The sequence below is a fragment of the Echinops telfairi genome, unplaced genomic scaffold, assembly GCF_000313985.2.
Source record: "Echinops telfairi isolate 266 unplaced genomic scaffold, ASM31398v2 ScPeMD7_4225;HRSCAF=4972, whole genome shotgun sequence".
In the NCBI taxonomy this organism is placed as follows: Eukaryota; Metazoa; Chordata; class Mammalia; order Afrosoricida; family Tenrecidae; genus Echinops; species Echinops telfairi.
The window spans coordinates 4,587,266-4,602,273 of NW_022108124.1; the positions used below are offsets into that span (position 1 = coordinate 4,587,266).

Consider the following 15,008-nt stretch of genomic DNA (forward strand, 5'->3'; position numbering starts at 1 on the left):
TTTGCATTCCAATCAAGTCATTGTTTTCCTGATTAATAAAAACTACACTTTACACAAAATACTTTATCAGCAGCTGTTTTCATCAAAAACAAAAAAAACCCCAAAACCCCAATAATCATAGTTTCACAGTTGAAAAAGTTACACATTAAAATATTTTACAATTCATTATATATTCACCAGGTCCCCATTTCCTAATGGGCTTATAATATAAAGCAGATCAGAAAGGGCAAACCTCAAAGTTGATTATTTCAACACTAAGTTTTACAGAGGACAGTAAGAACCCAGAGGAAGCTTAGGTTCTATGGTAAAACCACAACCATCACTCCTTAAAAAATCCAATTAAAAACATTTTCTTTAAAAAACAAAAATAAAAACAAATCCCACAATATGATGAACAGATTTCAAATGAACAGCAGTCTAAAAATCTTCAAAATGAATGTTTTTCTATAGCCCAGGATATGGTAAAAAGCCAGAGCATGATTTTCTAACAGTTGATTATCTCTTGCTACAATGTGTTTACAATTTTTGTTTCTTTTAAACCTGCTCTCCTTTTTTTTCCTCTATCAAAATAATCCCCGAAGGAATTATTTCTTGAAGATATAATGACTTTTTAGAGCCAATAATCAGTTATACCACATAAAAGGAATAGGGTAGCTGGTCACAGGAATGGACCAACCCCGGAGGATTGGTCCTGAGAACTCATGTACCGGAAGCAGCTATGTTACCACTGCCTCACACAGACTAGTCAACCCATGTAGCACACAGTTCAGGTTTGGGTTCCTTGCTTCTTGTGTGTCTTTTTATTTTTAATGTTTGCTTAAACTCAGCTTCAGTTTATTTAAAATTCGCGTTGCTTTTAGATTATTTAACCCATATTCATTAGAAAATTTGTCGATGCTTCCTCAAACAGAATTTGGTTGTAATGACACTTGAAAAAATAAATGTACATTATGAAATGTTATGTGGCTTACGTTTGAATGGAGAGGTCCCAGGGGCAAACAAACAAACAACTATCCGGACTGTTGTGAACAACACACACTTTTCTAAGTTTTATGGAAGGAGACTCAAAGCTTTTTTTCAGTGTTCAATAAAACCCAGATCTCTGTGACGTCTTTAGTTTCCACCAGCAAAGCTTTAGATTTCACGTAGTTTTCTTCCCTCGAATCAATCCCTGATAGAAAAAAGACTGGGATATTAGTATGTTTTAGTTACCTATATCTAAAAGATAAAAACATGAATTATGAAGTTTTCATAAGCTATTAAGTTGTCTGTATCTGCAAAACAATCTATCTGGTTCCTGCTTAAAACAGAGCTTAAAAATTTCTGAAAAAAAAATTTCTGAACTCTTTCAAGATAGTTTACAATATAAATTTCCCTAATTTTCAGATTTATTTTTCTCGTTGGCAACATTATGTACATGCTTTAGTGACAAACCTAAGGCTCCAATAAGCATGCCCTGTATGGGTTCTAAAAGAGCCAAATATAATGAAAAGTATTTGTCTTAGAGTCCCTTGTTCTTTATTCAAGACTTCTACTATAGGCCACTAATTTCATAAATGGATATTTTAAAAGTGATACTGTTACTAGAGAATACGATGTGCATTCTTTATAAAGTTGCCCTCCAATAATATGACTAATCTAGAAAACTCTAAGTAAATTATTGCACATTTCTTGGTGTGGCACCTGGACATTTGCTAAAGCTATTCCCTAGGGCATTAAGCATTCACTTCAAACACTAATAAAATAACATTTCTAGAGTGGTGACTAACATTAGCCCCTATATCTTGGGTTAATGTTTTTCACAATGTTTAAGATTGTGTCCTGTGTTCAAATGCAATGTAATACAAGTGGAGATTGATCCCTAAGCACAGAGAACTGAGACATCATCCTACAATGCTGTACAATGCGCTATCATCGAGACATGGATAGATTGGTTAAAAGGTTAAAAAAAAGGTTCTTGGTTTATATTCCACCATGTTATAAAGTATTAGTCATGAGTATACCTCAGTAGAAGGCTTTAAGCAACCAGGCAGACAGTTTAATTCATTTCGGATGATTCAGCCATTCTCAGCTCGGGAAGAGGATGGAGGGTGAGGAGTTGATGTGACAACAGAAAGGAGGGACAGGCAGAGATGACGTTTAGTCTGTCTTCCTGATGCAGTTAGGTATCTACTGGTCACTGGTCTGAACAGCACAGAGCCCGAGTCTCACTCTCAGACTGAAAACTGATCGTGGTGTTACGAACAAAAAATGTGGGGTGCAAGACAATGCATGACTATGGGACAGATCGTGTAAATAAAGAATATATATTACTGATAGTTTCTATAATATAAATAGTCTTTTATAAAAAAAATAATCTTTTTAATAACATTAATACTCACTTCTATTTTCTGGAAAACATGCATGAAAATGAATTCAGTTCGATTGAAAAAGTAGGAAATAAAGAAAATCAACTTACGGTGAATACTGTACAATATGGAGCAAGAACTATTCCCGCTCCTTCTCTGACTTGTTTGTTTGTATGTTTTGGGGTGAGGCCCAGAATTTCTCTGGGGAAGTAAGAGCAGATGCTTGTAAATTCTGTCCAGAAAAACGTGCCTGCACACACCTTAGAGCAGGTTCTCATTTGTGACTGCTTCCAATACTCTGCGGTTCAGACCCCAAATCATTAAAAGGCGTAATTTATGAAAAAGGAAACACTTTCTAGTGAAATCTTATGAGTTTTTTTCACACCAAGTATTTTCCTTCATTAAACAAGGAGTAAAACAAACAAACAAAAAACTCACTTCAAATTATAAATCGAGCAGCCATGGAAAAATGATTTTTCATTCTTTTCCAATTGTATGTAATCTGACATCAATCTTCCGTTTACTTAGACCTAGTGTATTAATTGACTTTGTTGCATCCACATTAAAACATAGACCGTATGCAGGACAAAAAAGATCATTCTTTTTCCTTCTCCATCATTTCTATATATTTTGGGGATTTTTTTGTTTTGCTTTGTTTTTTAAAAAAGGATACAAACAATCTTCAAAGTTTACCTTTTGGGACTTTAAGGCATTACATAAAATTGCGCATTATTCTAAAGCTTAATTTTGAAGTCAACTAGTTTAGTGCTATCAAACCCTGTTTGCGTTTACATTATTTAAATTAGATAATATTTTATTTTTGTTCTTGTTGTAAATTGTAATGGGTCATGGATTGTGCAATTCCTATGCAACCAATCTTTGCCTGCTGATAGTTTTTAACAGTGCAGTGCAGAATCCAGCAACTGGATGTTCAGTTTCTCAGTTCTCACTTCAGTTCAAAGCATGTTGCTTAATTGTGTGGAAGATCCAATCCATTTTTGTTGTCCAGCCGCCATGATGTGCGTCATTCATTTGTTTCATGAAATATTCCAAAGCCTCCTGCTCAGTTTTATCCAAGGCTAGGGTCTTTCGAATGTATGCAATATCATCAAAGGATTGTAGCTCAGGCATTCCAGAGCCAAGCATCATTGAGAAGAGGTTTATGAAGAGATTGGCATGCTGCCGAATAGCTAGGTAAGCCTTGTAACACATCTCCTGAAACCTGTCAGTAAGAAAAACAGTCGAGTCAGCAATGGTGCAAATGGGCCTTCTTACCTGTTGGTCTTAGCACAATAGTCACATCCCCAGAGAGGTCTTTGACAAACTGAAATAACAACCAGACCAAACCCTTAGCTCTTCTTTCTTTGCCAACGACTTGCTATTCCCTTTACTTCACTGGAATGTGAGATCCATGAAGAGAAGGTTCACTGCTACAGCAATGCCTGGGACATTATTATTTGCTAAATGTCAGATTGGCTCAAACTAAAACCTTAAGGGTTTATGCTAGGAATGAGTTATAGATGAACTGACTTTTATGAAAGACTTTCTTCTCTCTTTCCCCAGTACTTTAAGGTTGGAGATAGTCCTCATATACCAGAAGGTGGCAAGAATAATTATATCTAAACATGGCAATTAATGTCGACCAATTTTTCTCATCTTATACAATTAAACAAGGTGGTAAGCACTATATATTATTGCCAACATGGAGAAGGTGGAGACCGATTTAAAATGCAGTAAACAATAACTGCTGATATATTAGGAAGTTTAAGGATCACTTTCTTGAGGACTTAATTAACTCAATATATTAAATTGGTTTCCATTTCTATTTTTCATCATAGCATTAAACAAATCAACAACCTATTCAGTTTGTGCTAAAATGGAAATATAACACCTATTATTTTAAAATATATGAGAAAGACCAAGTGTTTTGGAGAGAGTAGAATTTTTCAGTCTGTGCTTTTTGATTTCTTAAAATTTACCTTTCAAATTCTCTTGTTTTTGTGCATTCTTGGGCTCCTTTACTAATGACTATCAAGAAATCTTGTGTTAAAACAAATGGTACACGTTCTCGTTTGTAGCCAAATTTTTTCTTCTTGTGATCCAAAAAGTGTCCAAAATCTATATGAAACAGCTTTCAAAAATAAGAAATTGTTACAGTTTAATGTATGCAGAAATATAATACCCTGAATTGATAGATTTCATTTACTCACTGCCACTGAGTGGCTCGGGGTAGAATTGCCCTTGGGGTTTCTGAGGTTGTAACTCTTAATGGGAGTAGAAAGTTTCACTTTTCTCCCATGGAGTGGTTGGTGGTTTTGAACAGCTCAAGGCATAACCCACTACACTACCAGGGCTCCTTAAATTTAGTTAGGAACATCATAATAAGAAAAGGAAGCTTTTATTACTTGTCCATCATCTTTAACCATGATGTTACTATTGTGACGATCTCCAATTCCCAAAATGAAGGTGGCGACACAATATCCAGCACACGAACGTGTAAACAAGTCAATGGCGGCATCATATCTACAGAAAACAATAAATAGCTATGAGTTGTTTAGTGGCACACAACGATCCAGCCCACGTTAGGAATGGATGGCCAAGTTTCTATCTTAACAATGAAAACAATGACAGCAGGGGAAGGAAATGCTCATATTCATCAGATCTAAGGAACCCTAAAATTCCTAAGTTTTGAAGGGTTTCTACGGAAGAAATTTCTGTATCTTCTTCAACCAAAGCATACTTATTACTATAATCAAAATATACTTTCTATGTCATTAAAATGAATGCTTTAAACAAATTAATCAAATAATAAATTACAATCGGCATTTCCCCCTAAGACAAACAATGAATAAACACATTTTAGATATATAATATGAATGGGCATGGTTTTTAAAAAATGATAAGCAATTCTGAACATCTAAATACAATAATCTCAAGTATTTCAAAGACTGAGGATACCTTTTCTTAATGTAAACAAAATTGTTTCCATCTTTGGTCTAATTATGAAGAACCAGTAAAACCACTGAAAAACTGGTCTAACAAAAACCTAGGCAAACCCAGTAAGAAATGAAAGCTCACATCTCTCCTTTGTTCTTGTCTCTGAGCCACTGGTGCAGCGTGTGGCTGTTGAACTGGAGTGCGCCTTTCAGGCCTCCTTTGCACTGAATCTGCATAATAGTGTGAGAATTTCTCACCACCTCAATAAGTCCCACACAGTCACCGATTGACAGACAACCATAAGGTAACATCCTGAAAAATGAGCAAGACATTTACAACGAATTGAATGCCCTTTACAATAGCAAACACTTTAGTCTGATAAATATCACTTTAAAGAAAATCATGGTGGTAAGTGGAATTTGTTAGACATTGATGATTTTGAAAATACTGGTGAATTTAAAGATGTCAAATTGGCATCTAACACTTTGACATTTACTTGAGAGGAGCCATTCTCGAGCATTTGATCTCAGGACCCCTTTCCATTCTTACAGTTATTGAGGACTCTGAGAAGCTTTTGTTTATGTAATCATACTTACTGCTATGAGAAATCAAAAGAGTATAAAAATCTTAAGTATTTAGGGGGAAGATAGAGGGAACTGATTACAATGAGCTACCTATAACCCCCTCTCAGGGGAATGGGTAACAGAAAAGTGGGTGAAGGAATATATTGGTCAGTGAAAGACATGAAAAAATAATAATTTATAAATCATCAAGGGTTCATGAGAGAGGGAGGGTGTGGGAAGGAAGGGGGAAAATGAGGAGCTGATACCAAGGGCTCAGGTAGAAAGAAAATGTTTTGAACATAATGGTGGAAACAAATGTACAAATGTGCTTGACACACTGTATGTATGTATGTATGTATGTATGTATGTATGTATGTATTGTGATGAGAACTATGAGCCCCAATAAAATGATAAAAAAAACTTAAGTATTTATTGATTCATTTAAGAATAAAATAATTAATATAAACCATGTATTTTAATGTATGAAACAAAATATGTATTTTTCCAAAACTAAAAATACCTAAGTGAGTAGTAGGGTGACATTCATATTTCTTTCAATGTCTTAATTTTCTGCTGGATTCTCATATCTGTTTCTGAATAAATCTAATGAAATATTTAAAATGTATAAAGAAAACCCATCCTCACACAGGTGTGTAGCTGGAGAAGGGGGCCATTTGTAGATAATGTTTCTTTGATACTTCAGGCAGTCCTCAGGTTATGAGTGAGATCTGTTCCCAAGTGTCTTTAAGTTGAATTTGTATGTAAGTTGAAACAGGTACACATGGTTCCTGTTGAACTTTACCTTACTGCAAGAAAGAGTTTTGGTGACTAGGGGGTTAAGCATGAAGCTTAAGGTCAGTTGCTGATGCTTTAAAACAGGGGTTCTCAAACTTTTAAAACAGGGGGCCAGTTTACTGTCCCTCAGACTCATTGGAGGGCCAGATTATAGTTTAAAAAAAAAACAACTATGAACAAATTCCCTATGCACACTGCACATATCTTATTTTGAAGTAAAAAACAAAACGGGGCAAAAGCACCCGGTGGCCTGGATAAATATCCTTGGTGGGCTGCCTGTGGCCCGCGGGCCGTAGTTTGAGGACCCCTGCTTTACAACGTCCACATACGTCAAGCAAAGGTGATTGTGATGGAAGAACTTGTTAAGAGTTGGAGCTGGGATAATCAAGCCAAAGTGAAGGTACAGTTACAGAAGGCCAGGTCTGAGTTGTCCGTAAGTCAGTAACTTGGCTACTGCCTGTATTCCAAAACTTGGTAAGTGATAAATAAGCTGCAATATGAATTCTGAAATATACTGATAATTTTTCATACTGTTAGATTAAAATACATCATCTGTCTTGCCTTGAAATAGATCTTTGACTCATACATGACTTTATAACACACTGCGCTGGCCATTATTTCACTGAGTTCAGATCTTTGAAATGCTGATACTTTTTATTATGCTACATTAAAAAACCACAACTGTCAATATTATCACCAATCCCATTCGGGAAGTCTCTAAGTTTGGGAAAACTGCTATACTCAGTGTGACTGGTAAAAATTTTTAATTTTGAAGATTCTAATTTTTGCTTAAAAAGTTCAAATTTTATCACCGGCAACAAAAACTGAAGTACTCCTGAAAGATACAGGTTTATAGAACAAAAAAGAAGTCAGCCAAATACTCTTGTCTAAAGAATCATAACTTGTCTGTTAGTTATCCTTTAAGTGCATGTGGAACTCCATGAAAAAAGCAGCTAGCTGCGTGCATGACTAAGGTGCTCACCCAAATGGCCTCCTGGCAGTGAGGATTGTCATGTGTGGAGGAAAGGTAGTACTTTGGTATGTAGCAGGCTACTTCCACTAAAGAACAAAGCATCAAAAAGACAATGTAATTAAGGGCGGCAACGTGAGGATTTAAAGAGATCATGGGTAAAAAAAAAGTACCTAATATCCCAATTGGCATAAACATACTCAACATATATATTTTCATGTTTGGTTACCCCCATTTGCTACTGTCCATTCCTTCCACCTTTCATTTCCTTTTCAAGTTCCAAAAAGTAATAATCTGTACTTATTTTCATTTTCTCATGCAACTCCTTGCAGCCTAGCTTCTAATACTACCATTTTACGTAGTCAACTTCATTTTATTTTTTCCATTCCCCATCATTTATTTAGCACTTACTATGTGCCAAGTGTTTTGTAAGGTACTAGCTAAACCAGCTACTGCCGAGTCAATTCTAACTCATGGTGACCTCATATATGTTACAGCAGTGTGGAGGAATTTTATTTTTTATCAGTTATTTCTTGTTGAGTATACACAGCAGCACACCTAACACCAGTTCAACTATGTCTACATGTATGTCTCCGTGAGACTGGTTCCATTCTGCAAGTTGTGCAATCATCCTCACATACCATTTCCTAGTTGCCCCTCCTCTGTAACATAAAGTCTCTGCCTTGTAAGTTTCTTATCTAATCTTTCGAGTTGCTGTGGTTAATTTTGATCCCATATAAAGAGGTCTTAAAAAAGCATAATGCTCAAGGCAGACATTCCTTACAAGATAAAATTAAAACCACTGCTAGATTTTAAGAAAATTCCATGGAATATTTTTGGTTTAAGGTTTAGAGATGAGTTTAAGACAATAGTTTCAGAGATTAATCTAGCCTGTATGGCTCCAGAAAGTCTGGATTCTTTGAGAATTTTCCATTCTGTTGTCAATTCTTCTTGAAGTTAACCAGGAATCACCAAAGGGCTTTTTCATAATTCTTAAGTACTTAAACTCCATCCCCCAAGCACCCGACACTATAGATACCTCTGTGAATCTCTGCCTCTTGGGTCCTGCTAACTTCAACTTAATTGATCATTTATTTTATAGAACCTGCACCTGATAAATGTTGGAACTTCTTAAAACTGTATTTTGCTCATTTATTCTTAAGATAAATTAAAATTTTTTTATGATTGTCAAATCTATTCATACTTTAAAGAATCAATTGTCCTAATCCTACAGGGCTTCTTGTTATAAAAAGCAAGCATTTTATAATAAACCTACATCTGAGTTTTGCCAAGAATAAATAAAAATGCTGCTGAGAATTTACTTAGGGACATTTAGAAAGTACCGTACTTACTTAAGTATAAGCCAACCTGACTATCAGCTGAAGCACCTAATTTTACCACAAAACTGCATAAAAATGTTCTAAAAAACTTGGTTTATACACGAGTATGTACGGTATTCTAATATGTCCAATGATCTTGCTTACCTTTAGATGTTTTATAAAAGTCACTAATTTACAATTAAATATTGTAATTAGTAGGGTCAGCTTAAGTCTTTTCTTTAGGCTTCCTAGTTTTTACTCCTTTCTCTTGTCTACTCTACTCCCACGGAGGGTGGTAGTGGTTAGTAGCATGAGGATCTCAGAAAACACAGTAAATCACTTTAAAAAGGAAAGTTCATTCATATATAGCATTAACTGCCTTTGCGAAGTAGCAGGGATTAAAGCGAAGAATCAGGAGCTAAAATTCTGCAGTCAACGAGTTACTTTTATGATCTAGCAAATTACTTGCTAGATCAATACTTCCCCAGATCAAAGTCACTGCCATGGAGTCAGTTCTGATGCACAGAGACACCAGAGGGTAGGCAGAACTGTCCTGGTTTTTGAGGCAGTAAATCTTTATGAGAGTAGAAGGCCTCCTCTTTCTCCAGAAGGATGGCTGGCGGTTTCGAACTGCTGACTCGTGGTCAACAGCCCAGTTAGTAACCCAGTATACCACCAAATTTCTTATTTCAGAAAACACAAAATCTATGTCTCCAACCACCCAGTTAGTCAGTTGATTCTGATTCATGGTGGCCCCATGTGTGATATAGAACTGTGCTTCACAGGGCTTTCAATAGCGCATTATTGGAACTTTCTTATGAGGTGTTTTGGACACACTTGAATCTCCAATCTTTTGGTTAGTAGCTGAGCACATATTTGTTACTGATACACTTTTTACATATGAGCTACATTTAGACATGCAAGTAAACATTCGTCTGGTATTACACATGAATCGTATACCCACTTACTAACAATAGGCACGGCACTGTCAGCCGGGGTAGTCTTTGACCGACCAAGTCTAGATTTGCAAAGAGAAGGGAAAACTACGGCACAAAACAATGACGAGGATAAGATCAAAAGGTGACAGAAAACAGAGATCATACTGATCATAGTGAAAGGCTGGGCGGAAATCAACAGATGGGCAAAAAACCCCTTTGTATTGGTTAATTTCACTACAAAATTGGTTCAAGATTAGAGGATTTATAAAGTTTTAGAACTATGAAATTTGTATTATGAAGGAGATGTTTTTTAAAAACGCTAAGCCCCAAATGGACATAGGCTTTTTTGTCTTTACGTCCTGTTCCTACTGCTGAGACTGCAGAGACAGCTGCAGTACGTTCTGGCTTACTAGGGATAGTCCTTACCTCCACCTCATTAGCTACCCCAAACCAAGTAACAGGCGCACAAATCAAAGTACATTTGCAAAATTAACTGCTACCGCCATTGCATGCACTTCTTTATAGACATGTGTCTTTATGTGCTTCCAGTAGCGCACTTTTTCAGAATATGTTAATGTTCAACATACAATGCTGCCTTGTTGTCTACTTACCGAAGATCAAGACCTTGATTTTGCCAGATATTTTCCATTATGCGAATAATTTGAAGTGTTAACATATCTTGCCGCAAATCTGAAATTAAAGCAGTATGTATTACCATTCAATGCCACAAATGAAAATCTGGCTAAGATGTCATCACAGTATTTTTAAACAGCAACCAGAGCTATATTTAACTCTTCAAAATAATCTATATAAAAAAACACTATCCTCATTCCTTAACCTATTTCTAAAGTGTCTGCACAAGAACTTCTGAATAACAATGCAACATAAAGCTAGTTGAGATTTCACATAATTAATTAAGAAATGTCAAGTACTGGTTTTTCCAAATCCTTAAATACGAATATGTATTTGTATTGAAATACCGAACCAACAGAATCTGTCATTTTTTCAGAACCCTTTCTCCAAATTATCTATGACTGTCTTTTACAGGGGTCCTTGGCAGACTTCATGCTTTTCCTTATACCATCATCATGATTTTAATTTGGTAGCTTATTGTTTAATGTACCCCTGTCCCGTTAGAGTGAAAACCTCTAAGAGAGGATGTTGCTTTGAGAGCCACAACCCCATGGCCTACCACTTTGAACTACTATGGAATGAATAACACATACATATTTTACAGGTTAATACAACTGTGTGCTATTATATATTCTGTCACATGCGCATTCCTTACATGGTTTTCAACCATGGTCTTCATGGTTCATAAATAGCCTGTATAAAAAGAGATAGCTAAATTCATGCATCATGAGTTCATTAACACTTTGCCTTACCATCCCCATTTTTAAAGATGATCTCATTGTTCTGAAACAGCAACTCGGACATGATGTCTGGGTTCTCCCAATTCAACCACAGCGGCCTTTTTGCCGAGGACATAATCCGACACTCTTCGAGCCTTCAGAAGAGTTTAAAACTTCACTAGGCATTCGGTTTTGTTACTATTTTTTCTATCAATTATATTTTAAGATAATAAAAACATAGATTTCTGAAGTGATTAAAATGAAAAGCTTTCTCAATTTATATTTTATGAATTAATTTTTCAGTAAGTACAAAAAAAACAAATGAGTTAGAAATTTTTCATATAATGGCAATTGAATTATAAACAAATATTGGATATATCTGTTTAATAGCATTTACAGTCCATTTTATCCTATAATACGAGGAATTCTGCTACAGAGCATTTAAAATCCCAGTATTAAAATAGAAACAAACTCAGTTGAAATACAAGCAGTTCTGAAATTAAGATACTTTTTCTACTCTTATAGAGTAGAATAAAAGGAAGCATATATAATCAAACCATCTAGTTGTGATAGGTATTTTGACTTTTCTTGAGGTTTTGTACAGAAAGGGTGCTTATTTAAATACTTCCACAAAACTTCCCATAAAGTCCCGTACCTGAGATTTCCGAGTTGGTGAGCAGGGTTCAGAGGTGAGAGAAAGCCCTGTAGAGCATCCATGAAATCGGGTCGCCTCATTTGCTCAACTAAAAACTTCATTTGTACCTGATAAAGAAACAGAACCAAGGTTCACATCGGATTCCATTAAAGGTAAAACTAATTACGAGTCTCAGTTATACACCTATCTATCAAGAGTACACACAAGCTCAGTCCTGTGTGCTCTCTGAATCCATATGCTGGATCGGCTGTGGGAATGAGGAAGGTGCTGTAAAGGAGAGGGTATGGTAACTCAGGACAAGAGGCAAGAGTGGCAGCACCAGGTGCCACAGAAGCAGGGCTATGGCTCTAGAGCAGGGGTAGGTCAACGACCGCCTACAATCAAGTTGTATTGGAGAACAGCCATGCTGGGTAACTGACATTACTGGCCCTGATCCTGGAGGACAGCCATGCTGGCACACTTACGTTGTTGCCCAGGATTGCTTCTTGTGCTGTAGTAGAACTGAGAGCGGACAGAGACCACATAGCCTGTAAAGTCTAAAATAGTTATCATGGAGCCCTTAAGAAGGCTCACCTTGCTCTAGAGGAAAGGCTAAAGAGGCATCATCTTAGTTTCAAAGCAGTATATTTAGCCTTTTGGGTCTAGCCTGTTTTTAGCCTCTGTCGGGTATAAAAGAGGTCTAGTGAGGTTTAAGGAAATGGAAAAAGGACTGGTTAACAAACCTTGGTTACACTGTATCTCACACTATGCCCAGGTTCTAGTCTGAGAGGGAAAAACTGGAGAGGAGAAAAAAAATCAGAGAGATTGAACAAATTACACTGTTTGTATTGACAATGCTTACTTCACTACTCTAGGCAACTGAAATCTGAAACAGTTTACTGTGGAACATGGTGAATGGACTGAAGGAAGGATAAAATAAAAAACCAAACTCCCTGCCAACAAGTTGTTTCTGACGCCTTTGACCCCCCAATACAGAGCAGAACTGCCTTGTAGGTTTCCATGGCAGCAGTGTGCCACATCTTTTTCCCTCAAATGGCAGACAGCTTCAAACTGCCTACCTCTTGGCTAGCAGCACAGTGCTTTACCCACTGCACCATCAGGGCTTCACAAAGGAAGGATAAAGAGGAGGCAAAGTTCAGGAGTAGGCATTTATATTTACATTGTATTTCACACTCCTCAGTTAAATTAGTCTTGCAGATTTTAGCTAGACTGAGTAGACTAGTATTATATGAGTCCATTTTAAATTTAGAAACATAAAAATGAATTACTTTTTAGCCATTTTCAGGGTCACTACTAGAGGCACATGGAGCTCTGGTGGTGTAGTTGGTTATACATCAGGCTGATAATCTCAAGGTCACCAGTTTGAAATCACCAGCCACTCCAAGGGAGAAAGATGAGGCTTTCTATTCCTCTAAAGAGTTACACTTTTGGAAACCCACAGGGCGCAGTTCTACTCTGTCCTACAGGGCTACAGTGAGTCTTTTTTGATCTGATGGCAGTGAGGTTGAGTTTACTAAAAGATATGACACAGAACAAGGAAAGATCACTTGAAAAAGCATATGGTTCTCTGAGAGACAAAGGAAGGGAAGGAAGAGGGAACTAACATGTACTGGCCACTCCTCATGTTCCAAAGGAGCCGTGGTGGCCCTTCTGAGTAGGCGTGGGACTCCTAACTACAAGGACAGTGGTTCAAACCCAACAGCTGCTCTTCCGGAGAGAGATGAGGTGATCTGCTGCCATAAAGATTTAAAGTCTCAGAAACCCACAGAGGGTTTCTATGAGTCAGAATCAACTCAATGGCAGGTCTTTGGAAAAAAAATTATTTTGGCCCATGTTCCTGGGTCTGAATAGGTGTTTCACGTCTCTCATATAATTGAATTCTCACAAAAATCCTGTGAAGAAAGTATAATTCCCTTTTTACAGATGAGGAAATGAACTTTAAAAGCCTAAATAATATGATGAACATTTCACAGCTAAGAGGCAATGCAAAGTGGATCTAAATCGTAATCTGCTTGATTCCAAGGATCATAATCGGTATACAAGGGGTACTAAAATAAACAAACCCGATGCTCATTTGCTTTTTGATGTGAGGGGCATAGTGCATTTGGAGTTCGTTCTATCAGGTCAGACTGTTAGTCAAGCTTTCTATTTAGAGGTTCTGAAAAGATCGCGTAACAGTGCGCGAAAAGGCCTGTTTTGTGGCAAACAGGGAACTGTTTTTGCCACCACAACAAAGCATCTGCTCACACAGCCATCTCAGTGCACCAGTTTTTGGCAAAAACAGCATGCCTCTCTTGCCCCATGCACCTGACTCACCTGACATGCAACTTTTTGTTTCCCCGAATGAAGATTTACATGAAAAGCCTGATTTGATGACATAGAAGAGGTGAAGAGAAAACACGGGTGTTCGGTATTGTTTGGTGAGGTCAGCCATCCAAGCAGATGAGTTGGAAAAATGTTTCCAAGAAGGGTATCACACAGATTTGACAAATGTATAAAGTGTAATGGAGAGTACTTTGAAGGTGATAAAGTTGTTTTGTAAAAAATTTAAATACATAGCTTTGAAAAAAAAATTCCGTTTTTTGAGGGGACTCCCCCCTTGTATATACACCGAATTCCCAAACCGCCCTGTTGAGCATGATAATAAAAAATGAAGGGGAAATAAACATGGATTAAGCCTCCAGTGAATCTTGTGTAGCCACAGACCAGGGACGAGAATAGTCTATCATGCTGAATACACTGAAAAGTGCTTTATTCCAGATGAAGTTAGGTCATCATTTGATCTCCCCTTTGATCCATTTTAAATTTGTTCTAGTCTAGTTTTAAATATTTTCTCCTTCCTTTTCAATTGAAGTTTTAATGTTTTACTTCATTATTGTTGTCAGTTTTGTTTTAAAAAAATCTTTTTTCTTCTGTCTATGAAATCTAGGATAGGCAAATCTATTGAAACAGTCATTGATTAATGGTTTTTGGAGGTAAGGCAGGGGAGGTTGGGAGGAAAACAGGGAGCTGATAACAATGAGTACAAGAACAATGAAATGTTCTCAAACTGATTGTGGTGATGTCTGTATAACTCTTCTTGATATGACTAAATTAAGGGACCAATGGCCCCGGAGGGACATGGGAGTGTG

The 15,008-nt window shown here is 36.8% G+C and overlaps 1 protein-coding gene across 3 annotated transcripts in view; it reads right to left on the minus strand.

Annotated features, from left to right (window-relative positions):
* PIK3CA (phosphatidylinositol-4,5-bisphosphate 3-kinase catalytic subunit alpha) overlaps positions 1 to 15,008 on the minus strand; it is an 82,227-nt gene continuing 67,219 nt past the window's right edge. For 2 of the 3 annotated variants that reach the window (XM_004708597.4, XM_045295032.1), the window contains exons 15-21: positions 11,878 to 11,984; positions 11,256 to 11,377; positions 10,482 to 10,560; positions 5,427 to 5,597; positions 4,754 to 4,871; positions 4,328 to 4,479; positions 1 to 3,570 (exon numbers count right to left, since the gene is read on the minus strand). In XM_004708597.4, the coding sequence (XP_004708654.1) occupies positions 3,300 to 3,570; positions 4,328 to 4,479; positions 4,754 to 4,871; positions 5,427 to 5,597; positions 10,482 to 10,560; positions 11,256 to 11,377; positions 11,878 to 11,984 (1,020 nt within the window). In that variant the 3' untranslated portion in view covers positions 1 to 3,299. The remainder of the gene's footprint in view (positions 3,571 to 4,327; positions 4,480 to 4,753; positions 4,872 to 5,426; positions 5,598 to 10,481; positions 10,561 to 11,255; positions 11,378 to 11,877; positions 11,985 to 15,008) is intronic. The other variant, XR_006680535.1, reaches the window with a different exon arrangement.